At 40.3% G+C, this 19,937-nt stretch overlaps 1 protein-coding gene across 7 annotated transcripts in view; it reads right to left on the reverse strand.

The window, feature by feature from the left end:
- PALM2AKAP2 (PALM2 and AKAP2 fusion) overlaps positions 1-19,937 on the reverse strand; it is a 271,083-nt gene that overhangs the window by 122,817 nt on the left and 128,329 nt on the right. For 5 of the 7 annotated variants that reach the window (XM_048292519.1, XM_048292521.1, XM_048292520.1 and 2 more), the window contains one exon: positions 18,535-19,239. The exons of the other annotated variants lie outside the window; for them this stretch is intronic. In XM_048292519.1, the coding sequence (XP_048148476.1) occupies positions 18,535-19,239 (705 nt within the window). The remainder of the gene's footprint in view (positions 1-18,534; positions 19,240-19,937) is intronic. 7 annotated transcript variants of the gene reach the window in all.

The raw sequence follows: 19,937 nt of genomic DNA on the forward strand, positions 1-19,937 counted from the left end.
TGTGCAAGATTCTATCACTTTGCTGTTAGCATAACCATGTTGCCAATAAACTCATTATGATTCTTGAGGGAGGCCTAACTTTAGACTATGTCAGCTGCCAAGCCAAGGTTCATGTGTATAACCACATCGGATTCATCACTTTATCTGAAAACAAAAAATTATAGTCTGATGGAGATACATATTATTTAAAAAATGTGGTCTTTTTCATGATGGTAATAGTTTTTGACTAAACAGTTTCTGGGAACAGTTCTGGTATTTTATTTACCCTATAACCCCTTGAGTACACTTCTACCAGCAGCTCCACTCTGTGAAATACATCACCCCCTCATTCCTCACCCATTTTGCTAGATGTTAATCGTGTTTAACTTAAGATCCATGCACCTTGCAGTTCAGACTACATTGCCGTCTATCTTACCACACATTAATTCACAGTAGTGTACAAATGACAGTTTTGATTCAGATAGAAATTGAAAAGAGGAACTGTAAAAGAAGAACTACTTGTACTGAACCACATAGCTTTGCTGGTAATAAGAACTAATTCAAATGTCATTGTAAGTTTTCTTTGGATGATTTGTATTTCAAAAGCTTTGGAGTTTGAGCTTGCTAAGATCAAAGGTAGGCATGACAGTGGTATATGCAAAACCTTGAAGGTGAATCACATGGGCTAAAGTCTATGTAGGTGGCGTTTTAAGATCTAAACAAATGCCAAGTAATCTTTTCTGCATACCTTCAGTAGGCTATCCCTCATGGCTCAGCTGGAAGTTCTTTTTTCTAATTTCTTTCATAAATATTTGATATCCAGACTGAACTCTCACATCTCTTTACTAGGGGAAATGTATGAGATTGACTACAGTGACAGTGATAACACAATTATAAATATTTTTTTACAGTGGGAAACTTTACAAGATATTCAGGACTTTCTGGCAACAGAATAGACTTTTCTTTTAAACTTAACTCCATGGGAAGCCGGTATTTGTAATATTAATATATTGTAATTTAAATTTATGCCTTATGGAAAGTAGTACATCTTTTCATGTAAATTTTTTAGGATCCAGGCCTGCAAAGATTTACACACATAGATTCATTGTGTATTCTGGTCCCAGGAAATCAGAAACAAGACTCCCTTTGATTGCAGTGGAGCCAGGACTCCAGCTGTTGCTTTCAGAGCAGGCAGTATTGCACAGCTGAAGGTTTACCAGATTTTGTAAGATGTAGGGTCTGAGGCCAGTTTTTTGACATGAGACATCAGAAATTTTTCACCTTTGCCCTGTTCTTGCCACATTCTAGGATACTTGTGTTATATTGCCAACAAAAAAAAAGTGAGTCCCGTCTCAGTGAACTTGAGATTTGATAAAACTAAAAAACCCAAAGGCAAATATTAACAAAAGGATACACTGTTTAGAATTAATACCAAATATTTTTTCATGAGCTCAAGACTGTATTTGTTTTGTCAGGGGATGTTCTCAGCACATACATGAAAACACACACACACACACACACACACACACACACACACACACTCCATTCATTTCTGCAGGTATAAAGCCGTTCATGACTATAAGGTCTGTGGTCAAGCTCAGCCCAGCTCTAAGACCAGCACAAAGCCAATGTAATCTTTGAGACTGACTAAAGCCTTCGAGACAGAACTGACAAGGGCTGCTACAGCAACCATTTTCCACAAAGAGCTTATTTTTAAATCTAAACAGCAAATGAGAGGAAAGTTAATGTCTGGAGGCCTGAATGTGCTAATTTTTATTCTGGCTGAAGCTGATCTTTCAGGTCTGAGAACTTGTCATGGTTGAGGTTGGATTGTCTTTGAAGTTAATGTTATGGAGGCATTTCAGCTTTGTCTACAGGTCTGGTTGATCTGATGTGGACATAATGCTCTGTACAGCACATCTCTGCACAAATGACACTAATGGATCCACACAAAACCACAGTAGCTGGCTCACCCATTTTCTGGGAAAGCCTGGACCTATGTCCATTTCTAAATCATATGGCTGTCTGTCACCCTTGTGCAAAACCTGTATTTTGCCTAGCCCTGAAGTTTGCATAGCTCCTGATCTTTGTGGCCTTTGCTCTGAATTATAGGGACAGCAGACTTGTATTTGGACTGTGGTAGTTTTGACTTAGAAGGCTTGCAGTGGGCTGCAGCAAACACCAAAAAACTATCAAAAATAAGCTTTTCTATGTGTTCCCCAAGCTTACTTTTGCCTGTTGAGTTTTTGTTTATTGTAGGCTAGATGATGTGTTGGTTGCTTCCAGGAAATAAAGACACTGAGTTGTAACTGGTAGGAGGACTCCCTGCTGGACCAGCCAAGCAGGCTGGAACCCAAACCCCATGTTCAGCCTAAGTGCTGTGAAGAACTGGTGCTTCGTCCACCTGCAATTTATTGGGCTGCCTGGTGCTTCCCTATCTCCTCAGACTGGGAAAACCTCCAAGTATTCCTCTTTTTCTCTTCTCACAGGACTCCCTTGCACCAGAAGTCTGTTTTCTCCTTGACTAACTTGCCTTTAACTCAGACAAGATGGGAGATCTGCCAGAGCTTGCCCAGCTAGGGACTTGTCTGTCTTTGCCTGACTCCCACTTCAAGAGTCAGAGTGGGAATATATGTTGAACTACAAAAAAATCACTCATCTGACCACCTGCTTGGGAGTACTGATGCCACTTTGCTTCAATAGAGAGGGAATCCTGTTCCCTGACTGTGCCAAGAGCAATTTTCTAATCTATCCACTTCATACACAAGGGCCCTGAATTATCTTGCAGTAATATTGACACTTAAAAAGCACCATGTAATTATATAGACAGAGAGTGCCAGTTTACCTCTACCAAAACACAGAGATTTTATTCAAGAGAGGATTTATTTTTAAGGACAAAATTAAGTGAATGGAGCTAGCAATTCTGTGTTGGTGACTCTGTTATAATCAGTGTTAATTATTTGTACTGAAACAGGCAGAAGCCACCAAAAACTGCTGTACAGCCTGATGAAGATGGTCCCTGTAATCACTAATTAATTGCTATCTTAAGATGAATAGTGTCTCCACCTGAAAAATTAGACAGCAGATAGGTTGAGGTAGAGAGCTCAGGTGACTTGAGTAAGGAGTGCAGAGACCATAGCTTTGAGCAGTGACCTGATCTGCAGAGCTTCTGGCTTCAAGGCTGTGTTTTAGTTGCTTATTGCTTCCCAGCTCTGAGACCTCTCTGGAGGGCTAGGGGATCTACAAGGTATTTTTTCACCAAGATCTTTCTGGCACAAGCTTGCTATATTCTTGCCTCAACCTTTACTATCTGATTTGAGTTTTGTTTACTTTATGTAGTGGAAATGAGAAAGGGAAGATTTGTTTTGGGGTCAGTCAAGACCTCTGGATGTAAGTCCTACAAATATCAGTATTGTCTAAGGTTTTCAAGATGCACATGGCACTGGAAGACTTGTGTACAGGGGACGATGAGTCCAGGAAAAGCCATCACTCCCCATCTTTGTTCTTGCAAACAAACTTCTGGAGAAAATTTTCTTCACAAACTTCAGCATCTGTCAAGCAGGTGTGCTGGTCTTCACATGCATGACAATGCATGTTAGACCAGAGTCTTTCTTTCTGGTGGCAGCATCAAACTGGGTCAGAGTGCCCTCTGCTTCAGAGGCACCCATGTGGTGCATCTGTGCTCAAATGAGTGCTGTGCAAATATGCATGCAGCTGAAGGGAGAGAGGCAGCACACAGAAGGGAAGGGAAAATCAGAGAGCTGGCCACACTCGCAGATTAAAGAGCATCATCCAGTGCTGACAATATACAGCTGTGGGTCTCTTGCCCATAGCTAGCTTCGTTATTAGACACACTTGACTTGAAATTAATGTCAGCCCCACAGGCTTCACGTAGAAGTGCTGTGCTGGCTGGAGACAAGGGAATTTTCCCTTTGACTTTGAACAGCAAAGCTGCTGGGAAAAAAATGAGCTCTGAAAGAATGAAATCACATAGAATTCCACTAATAATGATTTTGGATAGAAAAATTGAAGGGAATGTCCTGGTAATGTCATAGCAATAATATTATTGTATACGAGATATTAAGGCCTTTCTTTTTTTTCTTCAAAGTGTGTTTCTTTAAGCAACTGGTCAATTCAGAAAGCTTCAATTTGGGATCAACCTGGTAGAATCCCCTTTTAATCTGCTTTTATTCATTAGTTTTCACCACTGAATTAAAATAGAATTATTTACTCTGCTCCAATGCCGACCATGTTCTCAGCCCCTTTCAAACAGAGCATCATGTGGTAAGCTTCTGCCTCCTTCCTTTCTCTGCTCATTACCATCTCTGCTGCCCAATCTTTGTAGGCACCATATGTGGTGGGCTTCCATGCCCATTAGCAGTGGAGAATCAAGATGATATTTGTGCAAAAGAGAGGTCTTGGAAGAAAAGGCGGTTAGTTACACAGAAAGCAAGACCTACACCACTGCAGGTTGAGACAGACCAGTTCATTTAGAGCACTGAATTGCATTCCATAGACCAGTTTGGGTGGGAAAGAACCTTAAATATTATTTCGTTCCAACACCCCTGCCCATGGCAGGGGAGACCCCCAACTAGATCTGGTTTCTCAAAGCCCCATCCAACCTTGCTTGGAACACTAGCCAGGACTGGACATCCACAACTTCTCTCTGGGCAAGCTGTTCCAGTGCCTCACCATCCTCATGGTAAAGAATTTTAATATATATTTAAATACATATTTTTAATATATAATTTAGGTTAGAATATCTAACCTAAATTCCCTCTCTTTCAGCTTGAACCTATTTCATCATTATCTCTCTCTCCTGCCTGGTACTGTTTAACAATCCTGTTCTCCAAAAAAGGCGTTTTCTTTACAGGATGGCTCATCTGGGGGAATCTTCTGTTGTTTCCCATTACCTGGGGCTTTGTGAAGAAGTCTCCAATGAAATGAGATGGTACAAGCAAATCTGTGGAAATAAATTTGGCTACCCATGTTATTAAATTCAAGTACATGGCTAGTTCTTTTCTGTTATGACAGAAAGCATTTGTGGGGATTCAAAGACTAGTAGAAGGGTTAAATTTTTCTCCAACATATATTTTACGGGTCTGATCTCTAAAAGTAGGTTTTTTTTTCCCTAATGGACATTTTTTTCCTTACTTACTTGAACAACATGGCTTTCAGCAACCTGTATCACTGCAATTCACTAACCTGACTGCTTACTATTGAAAAGGCTTACTAGCTTTTCTATAAACTCTTCTGGCCAAAATTTCTTAATATAATTGTACATAATTGAAAATGACTAAACATGTAAGATGAAAATTAGGGCTGTAACTTGGGCAGTGAGTCAAGTGCTTTCATAGTGGGTAATATTGGAACACACCAGGAATGCCAGGCAGTGTAACTGCAGTGTCAACCCCACTTTGCTGCTGTAAAGAGATTTCCTTTTGGAAGTTCCACACACAGCAGAGCCCTCTATGAGAACATCTTGATTTTGTGCCCCTTATTTTCTTTATAAAAGAAACACAATTGCTTCTCAGGTGCTGATGGTGACAGGTAGTGCACTTCTTCAGAGTAATCTGGGTATGCAATCAAAGCCTGTGAACTTCTCTTTCTGGGATTGATTATTTACATCTTGCAAACCCTGTGGCAGTCAGGGACCTAGCTTTAAAAATATTATTGCATCAGAAAGGGTTTTTCGAACTAATGTCAATACTTTCCTTTATTTCTAGTGCTTTGTGACAAAAGTCTGCCCTGACTTCTCATGTAGGCACTCTCAGTTCACTGGCTGGGTTTGGGGTAAGGTTCTGACCCAGAAAGCACATGTGGACTTTTTTCTAAGGGACTTGTTGGCCCTGCTTATAATATTTGCAGCTATTAAGCAGTGAAAGCTGTCCTTTGACATCACGCTGAATTTTAATTCCTTTTAGGCTATGGATTAGAGGAGGACACTCCTTGGTGCTAGATGAAAGAAAAGAATTACTTCCCTTTTCTTTTCACTTTCAATTAGAACTTTTAAATACTCTGAACATTGTTTACAGCTTGAAGCCCTAGTGTTTCCTCTGTAGGACTTGTAATGTGTGAAGAAAATGGAGACAGGCAGGTAATGGTAGGTCCTAGATTTGTTCATATTTGGCAAATGTTTGGCAGATTGTGAAGATACAACAATAAAATAATCTCAGTATTTCCAGCTCTGTGAACTCTAAATCCTGTTGTATAAAATCAGTGAAGAAAATAAACAGTGTATAATCTTTCAGTAGCTTCTCCATTTGTCTTAGCATAATTTCCTCACTGTATTCAAAAGTGGTTAAGAATATTGTCGGTGGTCTCATAAATGCCACAGAAAAGAGCTCAGAAAAAGGAGCACCACAGCTCTGCAGGGCTTGTCCATGCAGCTAGAGCAAGTCTTTTCCAGTTTTCATCCTTAGCCAGGAATCCCAGGAACTACTGTTTCTCTTCTTCATTTTTTTTTTGTTTGTTTTTTGTTTTTTTTTGTATGTTTGTTTGTTTTCTTTTTATTTTTTTAAATTTCAGCAAATACTCTCCTCAAATTGTTTGACCCCACAAACTGGGGATTCAGAAAAGACCCCAAAAAGCACTAGATTTTCAGGATAAGTTGGAGAAGCAAAAATAGAAATTACTTCTCTCCTGTTAAGGGCTGTTTTCTTCCCAGGGTGATATCTATCTTAGTTAACTCTCCCAAATTACTAACCCCTTGGTGACCTCCAGCTTCTGTAAAAAAAATGCAGACTGAAATAGCAGCAGTGGAGAACTTCCAGATGTCAGCCCTGTTCTCAGTGTGCAACTGCAAGTGGTATTTAACAGATTCATCACTTCACCCCATCTCACTGGTAACTTAACCACAAACAATATAAAACTGCCTAAGTTGGTCAACAGAAGGAAGCACCCCACCTTTGTCTATGAACCCTTATTTCTGAAGCAATAAAGATGCTTCTATAACTTAGAACAGCATGTTAAGAAGAAACCTCTTACAATGTAACAAAAACTGAGCAGCAACAATCTACTTAAAAAATTGTCAGGGATGAGTGAGTAATCTCATTTACTTTATAAATGAATGATATATCTACCACACTCCTGTGAAATAAAAAGACCAAGTCCTGATGGTACTAAGCAGTATCCCTCCTTTTAAGCCATAGGATGCTCGCAAACCACAGTGAAATGATGGCTAGAGGTAACCACTGAACAGTCATTTTAGCATGGGGTTATGCTCAAGTGAATAGATAACCTCTTTTACAGCAGGGCTGATTAGCTCAGCCAACTCTCCCCTGCCCACAAGAGCTACCATATTGCTGCCATTGTTGGAGCAGACTCATCTATAGCCAGAGGGAATCCATAGCCAGTGATGCATTACACACAGTGGAAATACTCAAAAAGGAAGCTGAACTGATTAGTCATGTCTGAGAAAGTGACCCATTTCTGCATGTCTCCTTTTTTCCCTTCACCTATTCTTTTCCCTTTGTTTTCTCACCTACAAGCAACCAAACATGCTACAATTACATCCTTTTTCTCCTAAATCATGGCAAACCAATTGTTCCTGGGTAACGCATGACTGCCGTGGTTGGCTGGGTTTGATTGCAATACAGCCTGTATTTTTTTCTTGTTTGTCAATGTTGTTACAAGCAGAACCCCTCCAAAACTGTAGTTTTATGATTCTGTGCACCCAGAGCATGCCCCACATTCCTCTAGTGTTGTGACGGACACCAACAGCCACATCACCACAGCTGTACAAGGCCGGATAGTGCTAATTATCCTAAATTACTGATGTAAAAAATGAAAAACCTTAGACTCACAGAGGTACCTGCACTTCCCATCTAAATCAAATGGATGATGATGTCTCTACATACCTTTGTAGATCTGCAGATTAGGGACTTTTTGTGAGGTCATGTTGAACTGCACAGCGCAGCAGCAATTGGAAATGATGTTTCCCAAGACCTGAACCAGCATCTTTATTAGTGCTCAGTGAGTCCAGAGAGCTCTCTTCCTTACACCAGGAGGAACTGCTGTGTATACAAGACAGGAGCCAATTCCTTTCTTTGAGGCAACCAAGTTCCTAGGTTTGCACGCCAGTGTCTGTGCACCAATACAACTCCTCTCTGCCCTATATTTCAAGTGACCCAATCTCTCTCTCAGTCAGCTAATTTTTCCCTTAATTCTTGTTTTGGGTTATGCTTTATGAAGTTCCCTCCTCCAAGTCTGATATAGCACACTCTATTCCGATACAACTATCTCTTTCCTTGTCTTGTCTGAGAAGGTGGTCTGTGTCAACTAGACTCTTGTGACAGTAAAGCAGTTCTTCGATCATAGCTAAATGTGGAGGATGTTTTGCACAGCTGTGCCAAATGCTGTGGTTTTGCAAGCTCCTCCAGAGACCAGCCTGTGTTCACCCACGAGCTGTTACAGCAAATTCATATGTGACTGTGCATAGTGCAATGGACATCTGAGCAGCATATGAGAACTGCAAATGCAGGTTTTGGGACAGCAAAAACTGTTATTAACTTCTTGTCCCTTTTTTATTATTCATTCTTACAGTTACTAACCTTAAAGGTTTCTTCATGTAATCTTGAAAATATCACAGTGTGAATTAAGAATTGTTGCAGAGTTGGTATGAATTTTGAGGCATCACAGGCAGGTTGTGAGGGTCTCGCAGGAAAGTAAGGGGCTCTCTGAAAATGTGCTAGTCTGTTTCCCACACCCCCCCCCCCCCCCCAGCCTCCCCTCAACTGAAACACCTCGAGTGTTGAACTTTGAGAGTAAGCACCTATTTTCCTTCTGTTACCAGAGGTATACAGAGCTATTAAAATAAATGAAAAGGAAACAAAACCTGAGAGGCCTCCTACATGCTGAATATGCCCTTACTCTGTGAAGTCACTGACCTCCACAGAACCACTCCAGAAGAACTTCAGGGAGTGCCATACTATCTGACCAGCTGCTAAACATTTTATTAAAAATATCTCAAAACACTTTTTTTTTTGCCTTAAAAATTTTAAAAGGGGAAATGCATGGAAACACCTTGTTTCTGAAACCTTAGTAACAGCAGCAATATTAAAATTGTCTAGTCTGTTTTTGGTGTTTATTTGGATGACTCAGTTTTCTACAGCAGAGGAATTATTAGCTGAAAATCTTCTCATAACTATGGAACAAAGTGAGGTGGAATTACAGGCCATGGTATGCACTAACAGATGGAATATATACCTGATTGCACTGAGTTGCACATGATAATGCCCTTGTCAATTCATGGTCTTCTCACAGACACAACTGCTAAACGCAAGCTCATGATCCCTCCTTTTGCCATGTTGACACATATTCTGAGTTAGGAAGGTATTTGCAAAACCGAAGAGATTTAAATAATTAGGATAATTTCTCTCAGCTGAATCAATTCCCGTTCTTTGATGACAGAACCATACCAGTTCTCCTGGCAGTCACAGAGTCTTCCTGGACAGGCAAATTGACTTTCTGTCACTGAACACCAGTAGGACAAAAAAATTTGAAGCCCCACCTACTGCAAAACTTTCAGGACTAATTAAAGCAGAAAAGCAGGGCCATTTTCCCTTCTTAGATGCTAAAAAGCACCATACTGCAAAGGCCTCTGTGTCTGTGTGTAGATATACATTTTATCTATATGGCTTCTGGGTGAAAGGAGCAGAGGGGGAGTACTTGTGTAGCAATGGACAATTTGTGGTGCATTTCTTAAATGGCTGAGTTTAAGATGAATTTTTAAATTTCTGAGAAGGAGGCATATAATGCCTGGTTATGTTATCCATCCTATCATTGTTCTAACCTCAGGTAAACACAGCATTTCAGGAAAAAAAACCCAGCTACTGGAGGGTATTTTCTTTTTTTTCCCCCCTGCAAGTTAGGCAGTGGTGAGGTTCTTCCAGTTCTGATACAGAGAGGATGCTGTCTGTGATAAGCCCTGAAAGAAAATTGCATGCTGTTTACATTATCATTCCTCAAACTATTCAGTGTTCTTTTCTCACAAGTTGTATATGCTGTATGGAATACTTCCCTCAGTCAGGAAATAAGTTCACTCAGAACATACTGCCTTGCTGGCTAAACCAAATCCTTTTTTTCTTCTGCAAATATGAAAATGTGCCATGTGATCCTAGAGCAACAGGGTCCACAATATGCTTGGCAAAGTATAGCATGAGAAGGAAAGGAAAAAAGAAATGAGACAGTAACAGGTATGATGAGTTAATATGTTAGTATGTAAGAATCTCATAAAATAACATCAGCAGGGCACAACGGTGGAGGAAAGGAAAAAAAACAACAACTGTGCAGTTAGTACTTTGATTCTTTTAGTGAGAGAGGCAGCTCCAGTGCAGTATGTCCTTGAGATCACAGCGTATCTTGAACAGTGGTAGGTAAAGAGAAACACAGTAAAAAGACACAGAAGTAGGCGCAGTGAAAAGGCAGATTTATTTACTAGTAATACTGTACAGAGAAAAAAAAAAGAGAGAAGCCACAGTTACAGCATGGCTGTTGCTGGCAGTGTTCTTGGTTTTTTTATTTTGGTTTTTTTTTGTACTCATTATTTTAATCTGAAGAAAAAAACATAACAGTCAAAAAAGTACACTTCAGGTTACAAAGTACAGCAGCTATCCCCAGCAATTCTAATCCAGTGTTAGCACAGCAGTTTTTCCCCAACAAAAAGGGACTTTATATACATTAGCTCACAAAGAAAGTGGGAGACTAAAGCTTAAAAAAAATCTCAACCACAATCTACATTCACCATAAAAGCTGCATTTTACACAACATTTTCTTGAACCCCTATAAAGAGTCGTTCTTCGTCTATGGAGTAAACATAGTTAGAGGGGCAGAAAACTTTCAGAAATGCGTTCTTTGCATTTGTCCTGACCTGCTCCTTCTTGGCTACCTTTGTAGCAATCAGATTCAGTCGGTCAATGGAAAAGCAGAAACTTTCAAATTGATTCTTTCTCTTGTATCTGCCCCTAAGCAGTTCCTTGCAAAATAACAGGGACAATATTTGAGACCATCATCAGTAAATCATAAATACCGGCTGATCTTCACACATCCTTAAGGCTATCCCTACCCTGCACAGTGCTAAGTATGTGTTACGCTTCAAGTATGCGCTTAAGGTTAGCGTAGCATAAGCGCCATATTCTACTGGGACTTTATATGGTTGCAGAAAACCTTCTTAATTTTTGAGTTTGCCTCTCTTTAACAGGCATATTATCTAGGAGGGATACCACTAGATTCTTGGCAGCTAATTTTACTGAGAATGCCTTTGCATGATGGATCAGTCTGTGGGGAAGTTCACATTTTCTCCAGGCTCTTTTGCCCTGCCAATAGCAACCTGACATATGGTGGGGTGGATTGCCTTCTGCTGCTGTAAGAACTGCTTTCTGGATGCTGATATTTTATGTACCTGGATACATCTGGCTCATATGAGTTCAAGGGGCACAGTGTGTTCCAAAGGAATAGTAAGAGAGCAGATTTACCTAAACAGTGAGATTTTAATGGAATTTGCTGTTTGTGCAACCCATAGGATGCCAGTTGAATAGAGAGGGAGAGTGCTCCTTTAATATCGAGTATGTCCCAAGAATCTAGGAAAATGCAGGAAAATGTCCAAATAGTGAGGACAAGATACCATAATTTCGTGGGACTGACACCAGCAGGCCTAAGGTGAGTTTTCTAACTTCAGTCTCTCCTTTCTTCCTGCTCTTTCTTCTAGGAGACCACAAAAGGGGAAGCAGAGGGATGAAGAAAAAGGGATCAGTTGAGCAGTAGTGTCCAGAATGAGAACAAGCACAGAGACAGAGGACAGGCACATTCTGGGGCAGAGTATGCAGAGAGAAAAATTTGGAAATAACAGTTACACTGCCTTTTTCCTGTTGTGTTTGTGTGGAGGTATGAAGTTTGCTCCTCTGTCCCCTGCGTCTCCAGGCAGAGGGGTTTTGAGAGTTCTTGGGGGGTGTTTGCCTCCTCAAATACAGTCAGCAAGGAGACCATGCTCTAAAACCCTCTGCAGAAAAGTGCACCAGTTTCACAACACCATTTAAAATTCTAATTAAACTAATGAGAAGACACGGTTAAAGCAGCATAAGCCTTGCCTGTAGCATATTGCTTAAAGACCAGACCCTATACACATTTGTGCATGTGCTTAAATTTTACTTTTCTGGGTCATCCCATTAAAAAGGACTACTTGAGTTCTTGATTTTATGCCCATGGGCAAATATTTAGGTCTTACAGACCAGCTGAATATATGTGCAAGGTCTAAATTTTGGTACAAGTCACTAACATACCAGTGCAAGTTAAAAATGTATAAATATACCCAAACTGGTGAACTTGAGTTACTTAGCTAACTCTAAAAAATTTATTAAGGGTTTTAAATTCGGTTTCTGAAGCAGATTAATTCTTACAAACCCCTAAATCTACCTTTGAGAAGAATTTGCGAAACAATTGCAGGAAAGCTTTGAAATAAAATAGCAGCAAAGCCCTGCAAACTAAGAGAAGCTTTTGCAAACTGAAGGAAGGGGCTTGGAATTCTTCACAAGTTTGACCATAAGAAAAGTGGCCTATTCTTAATCCACTGAACACCTTAAGTGCAACCATCACAGGAAAAAAGCTATAGATTTTGCAAGACTCTTTGAACTTACAAGGAAAAAGGCTCAGTTTTATAATTGTTTGATTTTAAATACAAGTGGGACATTTTTAAGAACTTCATGCACTCTTGTCACTATTTACAAGCTAAGTTATTAGAACTTTATATTACAAGTTGGATTTAAATTCTCTTTGGACTAGGTGACAATCCATTTATATGCTAAACTGAATAAATTCAGCCATTTTATACAATTTACTCTTTTACATACAAAAATTACAGTCTATATTTTTGTTGGATATTGTCATAATCTGCAACTATTAAGCTCTGAACTAAAGTTTGCTCTTGCTGCTCAGAAGGCTCAAGAAAAACAATCTGAGCAAATCCTAAACTTTTCAACAGACAGCAAGAACTGGTTGAAACTTAGTGAGTTTAGGAAAAATAAAGAATCCATGCCTCGGCATGTGAGAAAATCCTCTACTTTGTCTAAAATATTTTGTTCAGCTCTTTCCAGTGGCATCATCTCTTGCACTTTGAAATCTAGTGTTGGACAAAATATGACAAAACATGTATTTCCCCTATTAGTCATACCACTCTGCTGAAAGTAGGTAGCTATTGCCTACTATGTTGGCTTTCTAGGTAAAGAAATTTGTCTAGCTATAGAAGGTGTAAGTCCACCTTTTTCTGTGAAACATGTTTACTTATTTAGCTGTGTCTGTAGCAGTTATATTGGATTCTACTCTTCTAACTTGACTCTTTAAAAAGTGTTGTGATCCTTCTTCCTGGAAAAAATTGTGGTGAGGCCTACAAAAGATCCCAAGAAGTTGGGCATTGTCATAAAGGTATGAAAAAGTTGAAAGGCTCAATGTCATGGGAAGGATGATATTCCAAAACTCAATACCCATTTAGGGTTTGTATCTCATTACAAAAATATTTATTCCTTAAAAAAATACACAAATGTAAAATACTACATTTTCTATTATATCCCCGCTTACTTTCCAAGTATGCCATTTGGATGTTTGACTAAATTAAAAGGTAGAACACCTTTTACTTCTCTAGCAATTCTGTATGCTATCTTTCTGCTTGGATTAGTTTGTGGTATCTTAGTAATTTTAGGTGTGAAGAATCAGTAGTGAACTTAGGTACAATGGCAGGGGACTAACATACTAGCCATCAGGAAAGTCCCTCTGAGTATTTGCTCATGGATGGTAGCAATGCTGACTCAGGACGTGATCCCACCGGATGCTAAGCACCATTTCGTTTTGTATTTTCCTCAGTAGAAGTAGCAATGCTTAGAGTTAGCCTCTCGGATTACAACACCTTGGGGAAACTCAGCAGTGCACAAAATCCATATAGGTACATAAGGAACACCCAAACTACACTCTGTGTCAATCATTCATGCCCTGATCCTGCAGATGCCTACAATGTTCTTCCTGCGAGCAGTCCAATTGACTGAAACAGGTCTACGCATAGCAGAATTAGGCATACATGTTTTTGTTTGCAGGACTGAAGTCTTGTACTGCACTGGTAGAGGTACTCTTCTTGGAGAAGGGCTTATGCACACTTCTCTTGTTGGGGATTGAAAGATAATGTTGTGTTTATACAGCTTTGGAATACAGCCTGCACTTTTTTGAAAAAAATGAGGAAATAAAAGATACAAAAAAGAAGAAGGAAACCCAAGAGTGCTAAGGCAAACTGTCAAATGGCACATCATACCTACTTTTGTCATTCATTTAGATAACATCACAAAGGCAGACCAGAGGAGTTCTGTAAACATATACCATACAGTACATCAGCCACAAGAAATTAAAAAAAGAAAAAAACCCTGTAATTCTTTTCTTTCTGTATTGGTATTCTAGTAATTGAAAGAGATTGCCTAGCCACTAATCATAATGCTGTGGTTTTTGATTTGTTGTTATTTTTTTTCTGTAAAAAAAGAAAAATAAAAAGAAAGAATGGAAGTAAAATGCAGTGGATTGCAAAAGAAATGGTCCCTGAATGCAAACAAGGGACATGGAAAGTGGGTTTATAGAAACTTAGAAAATACAAAATATAAAAAAGTTTCCTAAGTTACTTTTTTCCCAGTCTAGGAAAAAATACACTGAAAAGAGGGTTTTTTTTGTTTTTCTTACAAAAGTTAAGGCGAGTAGTTTGTTGTGGCAAAATGCTATTACTGAACCAGTTTCTGACTCTACTTTTTTGTATCCCCTCGTGCTGAAACTGAAAATGTACATGTGATGGCGTAAGTTAAACAGACAGGGATTTTGCTTAAAACAATATAAAAAAACCCATCCCATAACAATCCTTAAAAATATCTCTCTCTGCTTGACCATAGAGCAGACCGCTTCCCTTGCGCCTGATTGTGCATGGATTTCCACAGGCAGCCTCCTATCCAAGTGTAAGGGGAAAACCAACCCCTTCATAGCCCAAACCATCCCTGGAAAATCAGTTTACATTCATCAGCCTGGGCTAATGCATCTGAATTCCCCTGTAACTTGTCTGCAGGCTAATGGCTAGAAGGGACAAGGCAATGTCCAGCATGACTGCTGCCCTTGTGGAGGAGGATGATTGGAGTAAGCGTGTTTCAGCAAAGGCCCTGTGATTTCAGACCCATTAGCTCCTGTTTCATGTTTTTCCTGACCTCAGATGTGGAATTGCCTTTGACCTGTAAAGACCAACCCTATGCAGGTGAACCTTTAGCTTTCCTGGATCTACCGGGGCCTGTTAACCATGGAGTTAATGTGAACACATAAAAACGACTGGCCTTCCTAGGCACTCAGTGTTAGCTACAAGTACTGAGCAGTAGGTATTTGAGAGGTTTAAGGTTTAAGGCTTGTGCTCTACTTCTAACCACTAAAGGGCCACTTCTGGACTGTGGTGTGCCACCATCTCCCCACTGTGCTGTGCCTCAGATGGTACAGTGGTCTCAGACACGTTCTGGTCCCAGCGTCAGCAAGCATCTCCCACAGCTGGCTGCTAAGGGAGTCATCCCCAAAATGCTGAGTCAGTGCTGAACCAGAAGGTCGTCTGACAGGGGAGCACATGTCTCAAGAGATGCAGGGAGAGAATGGGTTAGGTTAATATGATACCCCAAATTTTCCAAGCAAGGAGGTTTTGAAAAAAAATGTCCATATGGGGAGAGGAGCAGCAGGGGGAAAAAAGCTCAGGCTGTGAAGACACCATGAGGCCAGGGCGGCTGTGAAGGTGGCATCACACCCAGAGAAGAAAAGGTGGTGACCAAAAAGATGACTGGCCAGGCCAGGGGGAGATGGCTGGGAGATTTGTCTCCAAGTATTACTGGTGAGGTGAGCAGGCCCCAGAGTGAGAGAACTATGGCAAAGCACTCCTGGTTCCCACATCGTTCACAGGTAGATGCAAGACGTAAAGGGCTTCACCCTTTGTGTTTCAGGGCTCCTAAACATGCCTGGGCACAGCCTCACCTGGCCATATTGGACTTGAAACTTAAGGTCTTGTTTTAAGAAATGTTTAGATTTGTAAATGCTTAGCATTTCTGGGAAAAGAGAAAAAGGGAAAAAACCCCTACCCAGCCACCACTACCAACAACAACCAAAAAAGTCCCCAAAAACCCAGATAACCCAACCAAAAATACACACAGGCTGCTAGATTCTAACAAACAGCCACCAGACCTTTTGTTGCAATATGAGGCTCTGTGGCCCTTCCCCTCTGTGATAAAACTTAACCACCTAAGCCTGAGTCAAAAAATGATGTGCAGAGCTTCTCTGGGTGAATTTGGTCCTTCTCCCAGCCGAAAGCCCCCAGGGGAGGCAAAGGGAGCATGTAGAAGTCTATTCATTTCTGCCACTGCAGCAGATATGGAGGTCAGCAAAATTTCTGCAGGTGTCAGAGGTGAGGCTGCCTTTCACTACTCTTGCTTTTTTTACTACTTGTTTGGGGTTTTTTTGTCTGACAGTCACCTGGGCAGTGATGAGAAGTTTCATTGACCAGTTCCATACTGACAAGTGACCTAACATGGGAATTACCTTTTACTTTTTTACTTTTTTTTTTTTTTTTTTGGTATATGTAGGTTTTCAGTGTGCCTCATATTACCACCACTGAACAAGTGTCTTTTTTAACTGGCACAGAAAGAAAAGAGTACAGAGCAAGAGCTGTGTTTTATCAGATGCTCTGACCTAACAATTAATGCAGTAAAAGCACCATCCAAGAAAGAACAGAAATATCATAGGAACCACCTCAGACTGAAAAGAGGCTTTTTTTGTTTTCTTTCTTTTTCTTTTTTTTTTCACTTTTTTTCAGTTGCTGTTACTGATTTTTAAAGTCTGATAGTTTCAAAGACACTTCAAAATAATCTTCAGTACTTGTTCACACTATCAGAAAATATAAAACCTGATTTTTAATCTCACTCATGTAGTTATAATTCCAGAGTAACTCCACTATGGTGAGTGAAGTTAAACTTAAGCCAAACCAGTGTGATACAAGAATCAGGTTCATAATATCTCACCATGAAAAAGCTAGCTGCTTTCTCATTTAGAAGAATCAAGGAACAAGAAAAAAAGAAACATCTATTGATTTTGGATGCCTTCACATTTTTACATTTTCATCTTTAGTTGTTTTTAAGAGGCCTGCTTTTCAGAGGTCAGACGAAGAAAAATGTACTGGAAATCAGGCATCTTTTAGTGTCCCACATTAGAAAATGAGGCATCCAAAACCACCAGCAGTTTTTGAAAATGTTAGTCTTGCGGCTATAGGATCTCCCAAAACAGCTGCTCTGACAAAACTCCAGTGGGTTCCACAGGAGTTTTACCTGGACAAGCAGGGCAGCATCAGACCCAGCTGCCTGTCATTATGTAGGTGCACTGGAGGTACACTCTGTGAGAAATTACACTTCCATAAGAATTATAAAATAAAACTCTGACTCTGCCCCCTTTCCCAGAACTGAGAATTTTGCCACTGAATCAAGTAGGAACAGGGTCAGACTGTGAGAAAAATTCGTTTGTATTCTAGGGAAATAGAAAGCAGTATCCCTCATCTACTGGAGTTCAGCAGGAAAACTTCATGTATAAACATTGGCAGAGTTACTGAAAGGCAAGTAATTAGATCAGTGACTCCATTTCTGTTGGTGTGACAGCTGCATCTTTTTCATGTCAAGTTAATTTCAACTGTAATTTGGGGAGATGAAGTGTATATACAATACTGTAATCTGGAAGATTTATATAAGGCAAAATGATCATTCATACATTTTCTAGAAAGAATAATTAAGGTCCACTTCTGGTATCACCAATAAGCAGAAATGGGTAATGGGTTTTTCTGACACCGCAAACTAAACTGGAAAGTTACTAAAAACCAAAATTATGCAATTTTTCAGGAAAGGCTTGTCTGAGTTTTAGCAAATTAAAACAGTAAAGCGATCTGAGCCTTCCCCCAAGAAATAAAAAATATGATCTATAAAATAATGCTTAATGTGATTTTTCTTAAAATTGTAACATTTTTTTAAGGCTCTCATATCTGGTGGCTGTGAAACTCAGACTCCCACAAAATCCTAGGAATCTGATCAAGCCTGCCAGATATTTAAAGAAAAAACATAAAAAGTGTTCTCATTATATATATTAAAAAAATATATATAAATCAAATAAATATGAAAACATATGTTCCATTTCTCATTTATCTCTCACTCTGTAGTATTAAGGAAAAAAACCAAACCAAAACAAAATGCCATCACCAACAACACAAAAGAAAAAAAGAAGCCAAAAACCCCCAACCCCTCCCCAACACCAAGTAGTATGTCTGATGGGAAAATAACCATGTGTTCCTCTTCCTGAAGAACTAGAAAGAAAAGCAACCCAACTGCAAGGCAATGGAGGCATTCACTTCCAGTTCACAGTATTGCAGTTAGAAGTACAGTGAGGTCTACGTAAGTGATGGAGCAGGAGCTGCCTGGAGCAGGGAAGGAGGAGGTGTTCACATGACAATACAGCATTGACAGCGCTTTTTCTTTTGTGTACCTGGGGCAGCTTCCAAGGGCAGGCTCTCTTCCTTCCCCTCAGGTGAGGAGGGCTCTGTCGTGTCCGACAGGGGCCTGCCAGAGACCAGCTCAGCAGCGTTCCCATCCATGGTGGAAACATCAGTCACTGTCTTCTCCCGCAGTGACTTCTCGTCGTCTTCGTCGATCAGCACAAGCTCTGCCTTGATGGTCTCATCATAGCCCAGCACTTTCTTTGTCTCCTCTTCATCATCGATGTTCTGGTAGCCCATAAATATCATTGTCACTGGCTGATCTGCACTGGCCTCTGGGGTTTCACCACCACAGGGTTTGTCTTGTGGCTGAGGGTTCACAGCACGTCCTTTGCTGGATTTGTGTACCATTTCCAGCTTTGCCTCCTTGAAGAGCATTTGCTCCTTCATATGGCTAAGGTTTCCATCGGCTACCACATTTCTGTCTGACACAGTCATTTTTTCATACCCTCCTTTTACACTTGATTGTCCAGCTTTTTGCATAAGTTCATCTACGTCCTTTGAGCTTAATTTATGTACTCCATTTTCTACCACTGTGCCACCAGAGTGAACCTCATAGACTACCTTGGAACCATCATCATAGACTTTGAATCCTCTTTGATGGGCCTCATCTGGGCCAACAGGTGAAGCAGAGACAATCTTGGTCTCTCCTGTCTGTTTGTCTTTCTCCACATTAATTTCCATGGTGCACAAAGCTTGAATGAAAACAAGAGAGGAAGTGCATGTTACAACAAAAAAAGCCAGTGAATGGTTAATTGCCAAACAGACAAAGAAAACTATGGTGCCCCTTTTTCCTACCTCCTGCTTCTAAAGGGCTAAGTGTTCTACATTAGAGGTGGGATGCAACATTGTGAACTCTGTTACACTATGGCTTTTTATGCAGGTGGAGGCTGGGTGTAATTGCGGCAAACAGGACCTAATCTTCCGGCTCACGCCACATGGAGCTTTCTCTGGTCAACTAGGAGCACCAAGAGGTTAGGTGTAATTTAGGCAAGGGGAGGTGATAGCATGCAGGTTGCCCTTTAACTTTCCATTCTGAACTTGCCTCAAAATTCAGAGAGAACCTGTCTACTCTCTTTTCTGCCATCAAACTGCAAGTTTTGTTTGCTGCAACACTCAGACCATTTAATTATCAATGCTTGTCCTTGCTTAACTCTTCCATCCGTAGCACTCAAAACATTTTAGAGGGGTGAAGAAATATTGTTTATCTCTGTTCTACACGTGGGAACAAAATCACACAGGAATAGGATAATTTCTCCCACAGGTGTGTGGCAGGGCAGCTCTCTCAGCTTCCACACCAAGGCATCAACAGACCTCTGCTTCCAGGTTAAGAGAATGTACAGAATAGCCAAGAAGTGCTCCCTTGATTATCTGAATAAAGAATTAAGCACCA

This window comes from Corvus hawaiiensis, chromosome Z (genome assembly GCF_020740725.1).
Source record: "Corvus hawaiiensis isolate bCorHaw1 chromosome Z, bCorHaw1.pri.cur, whole genome shotgun sequence".
NCBI classification, from domain to species: Eukaryota; Metazoa; Chordata; class Aves; order Passeriformes; family Corvidae; genus Corvus; species Corvus hawaiiensis.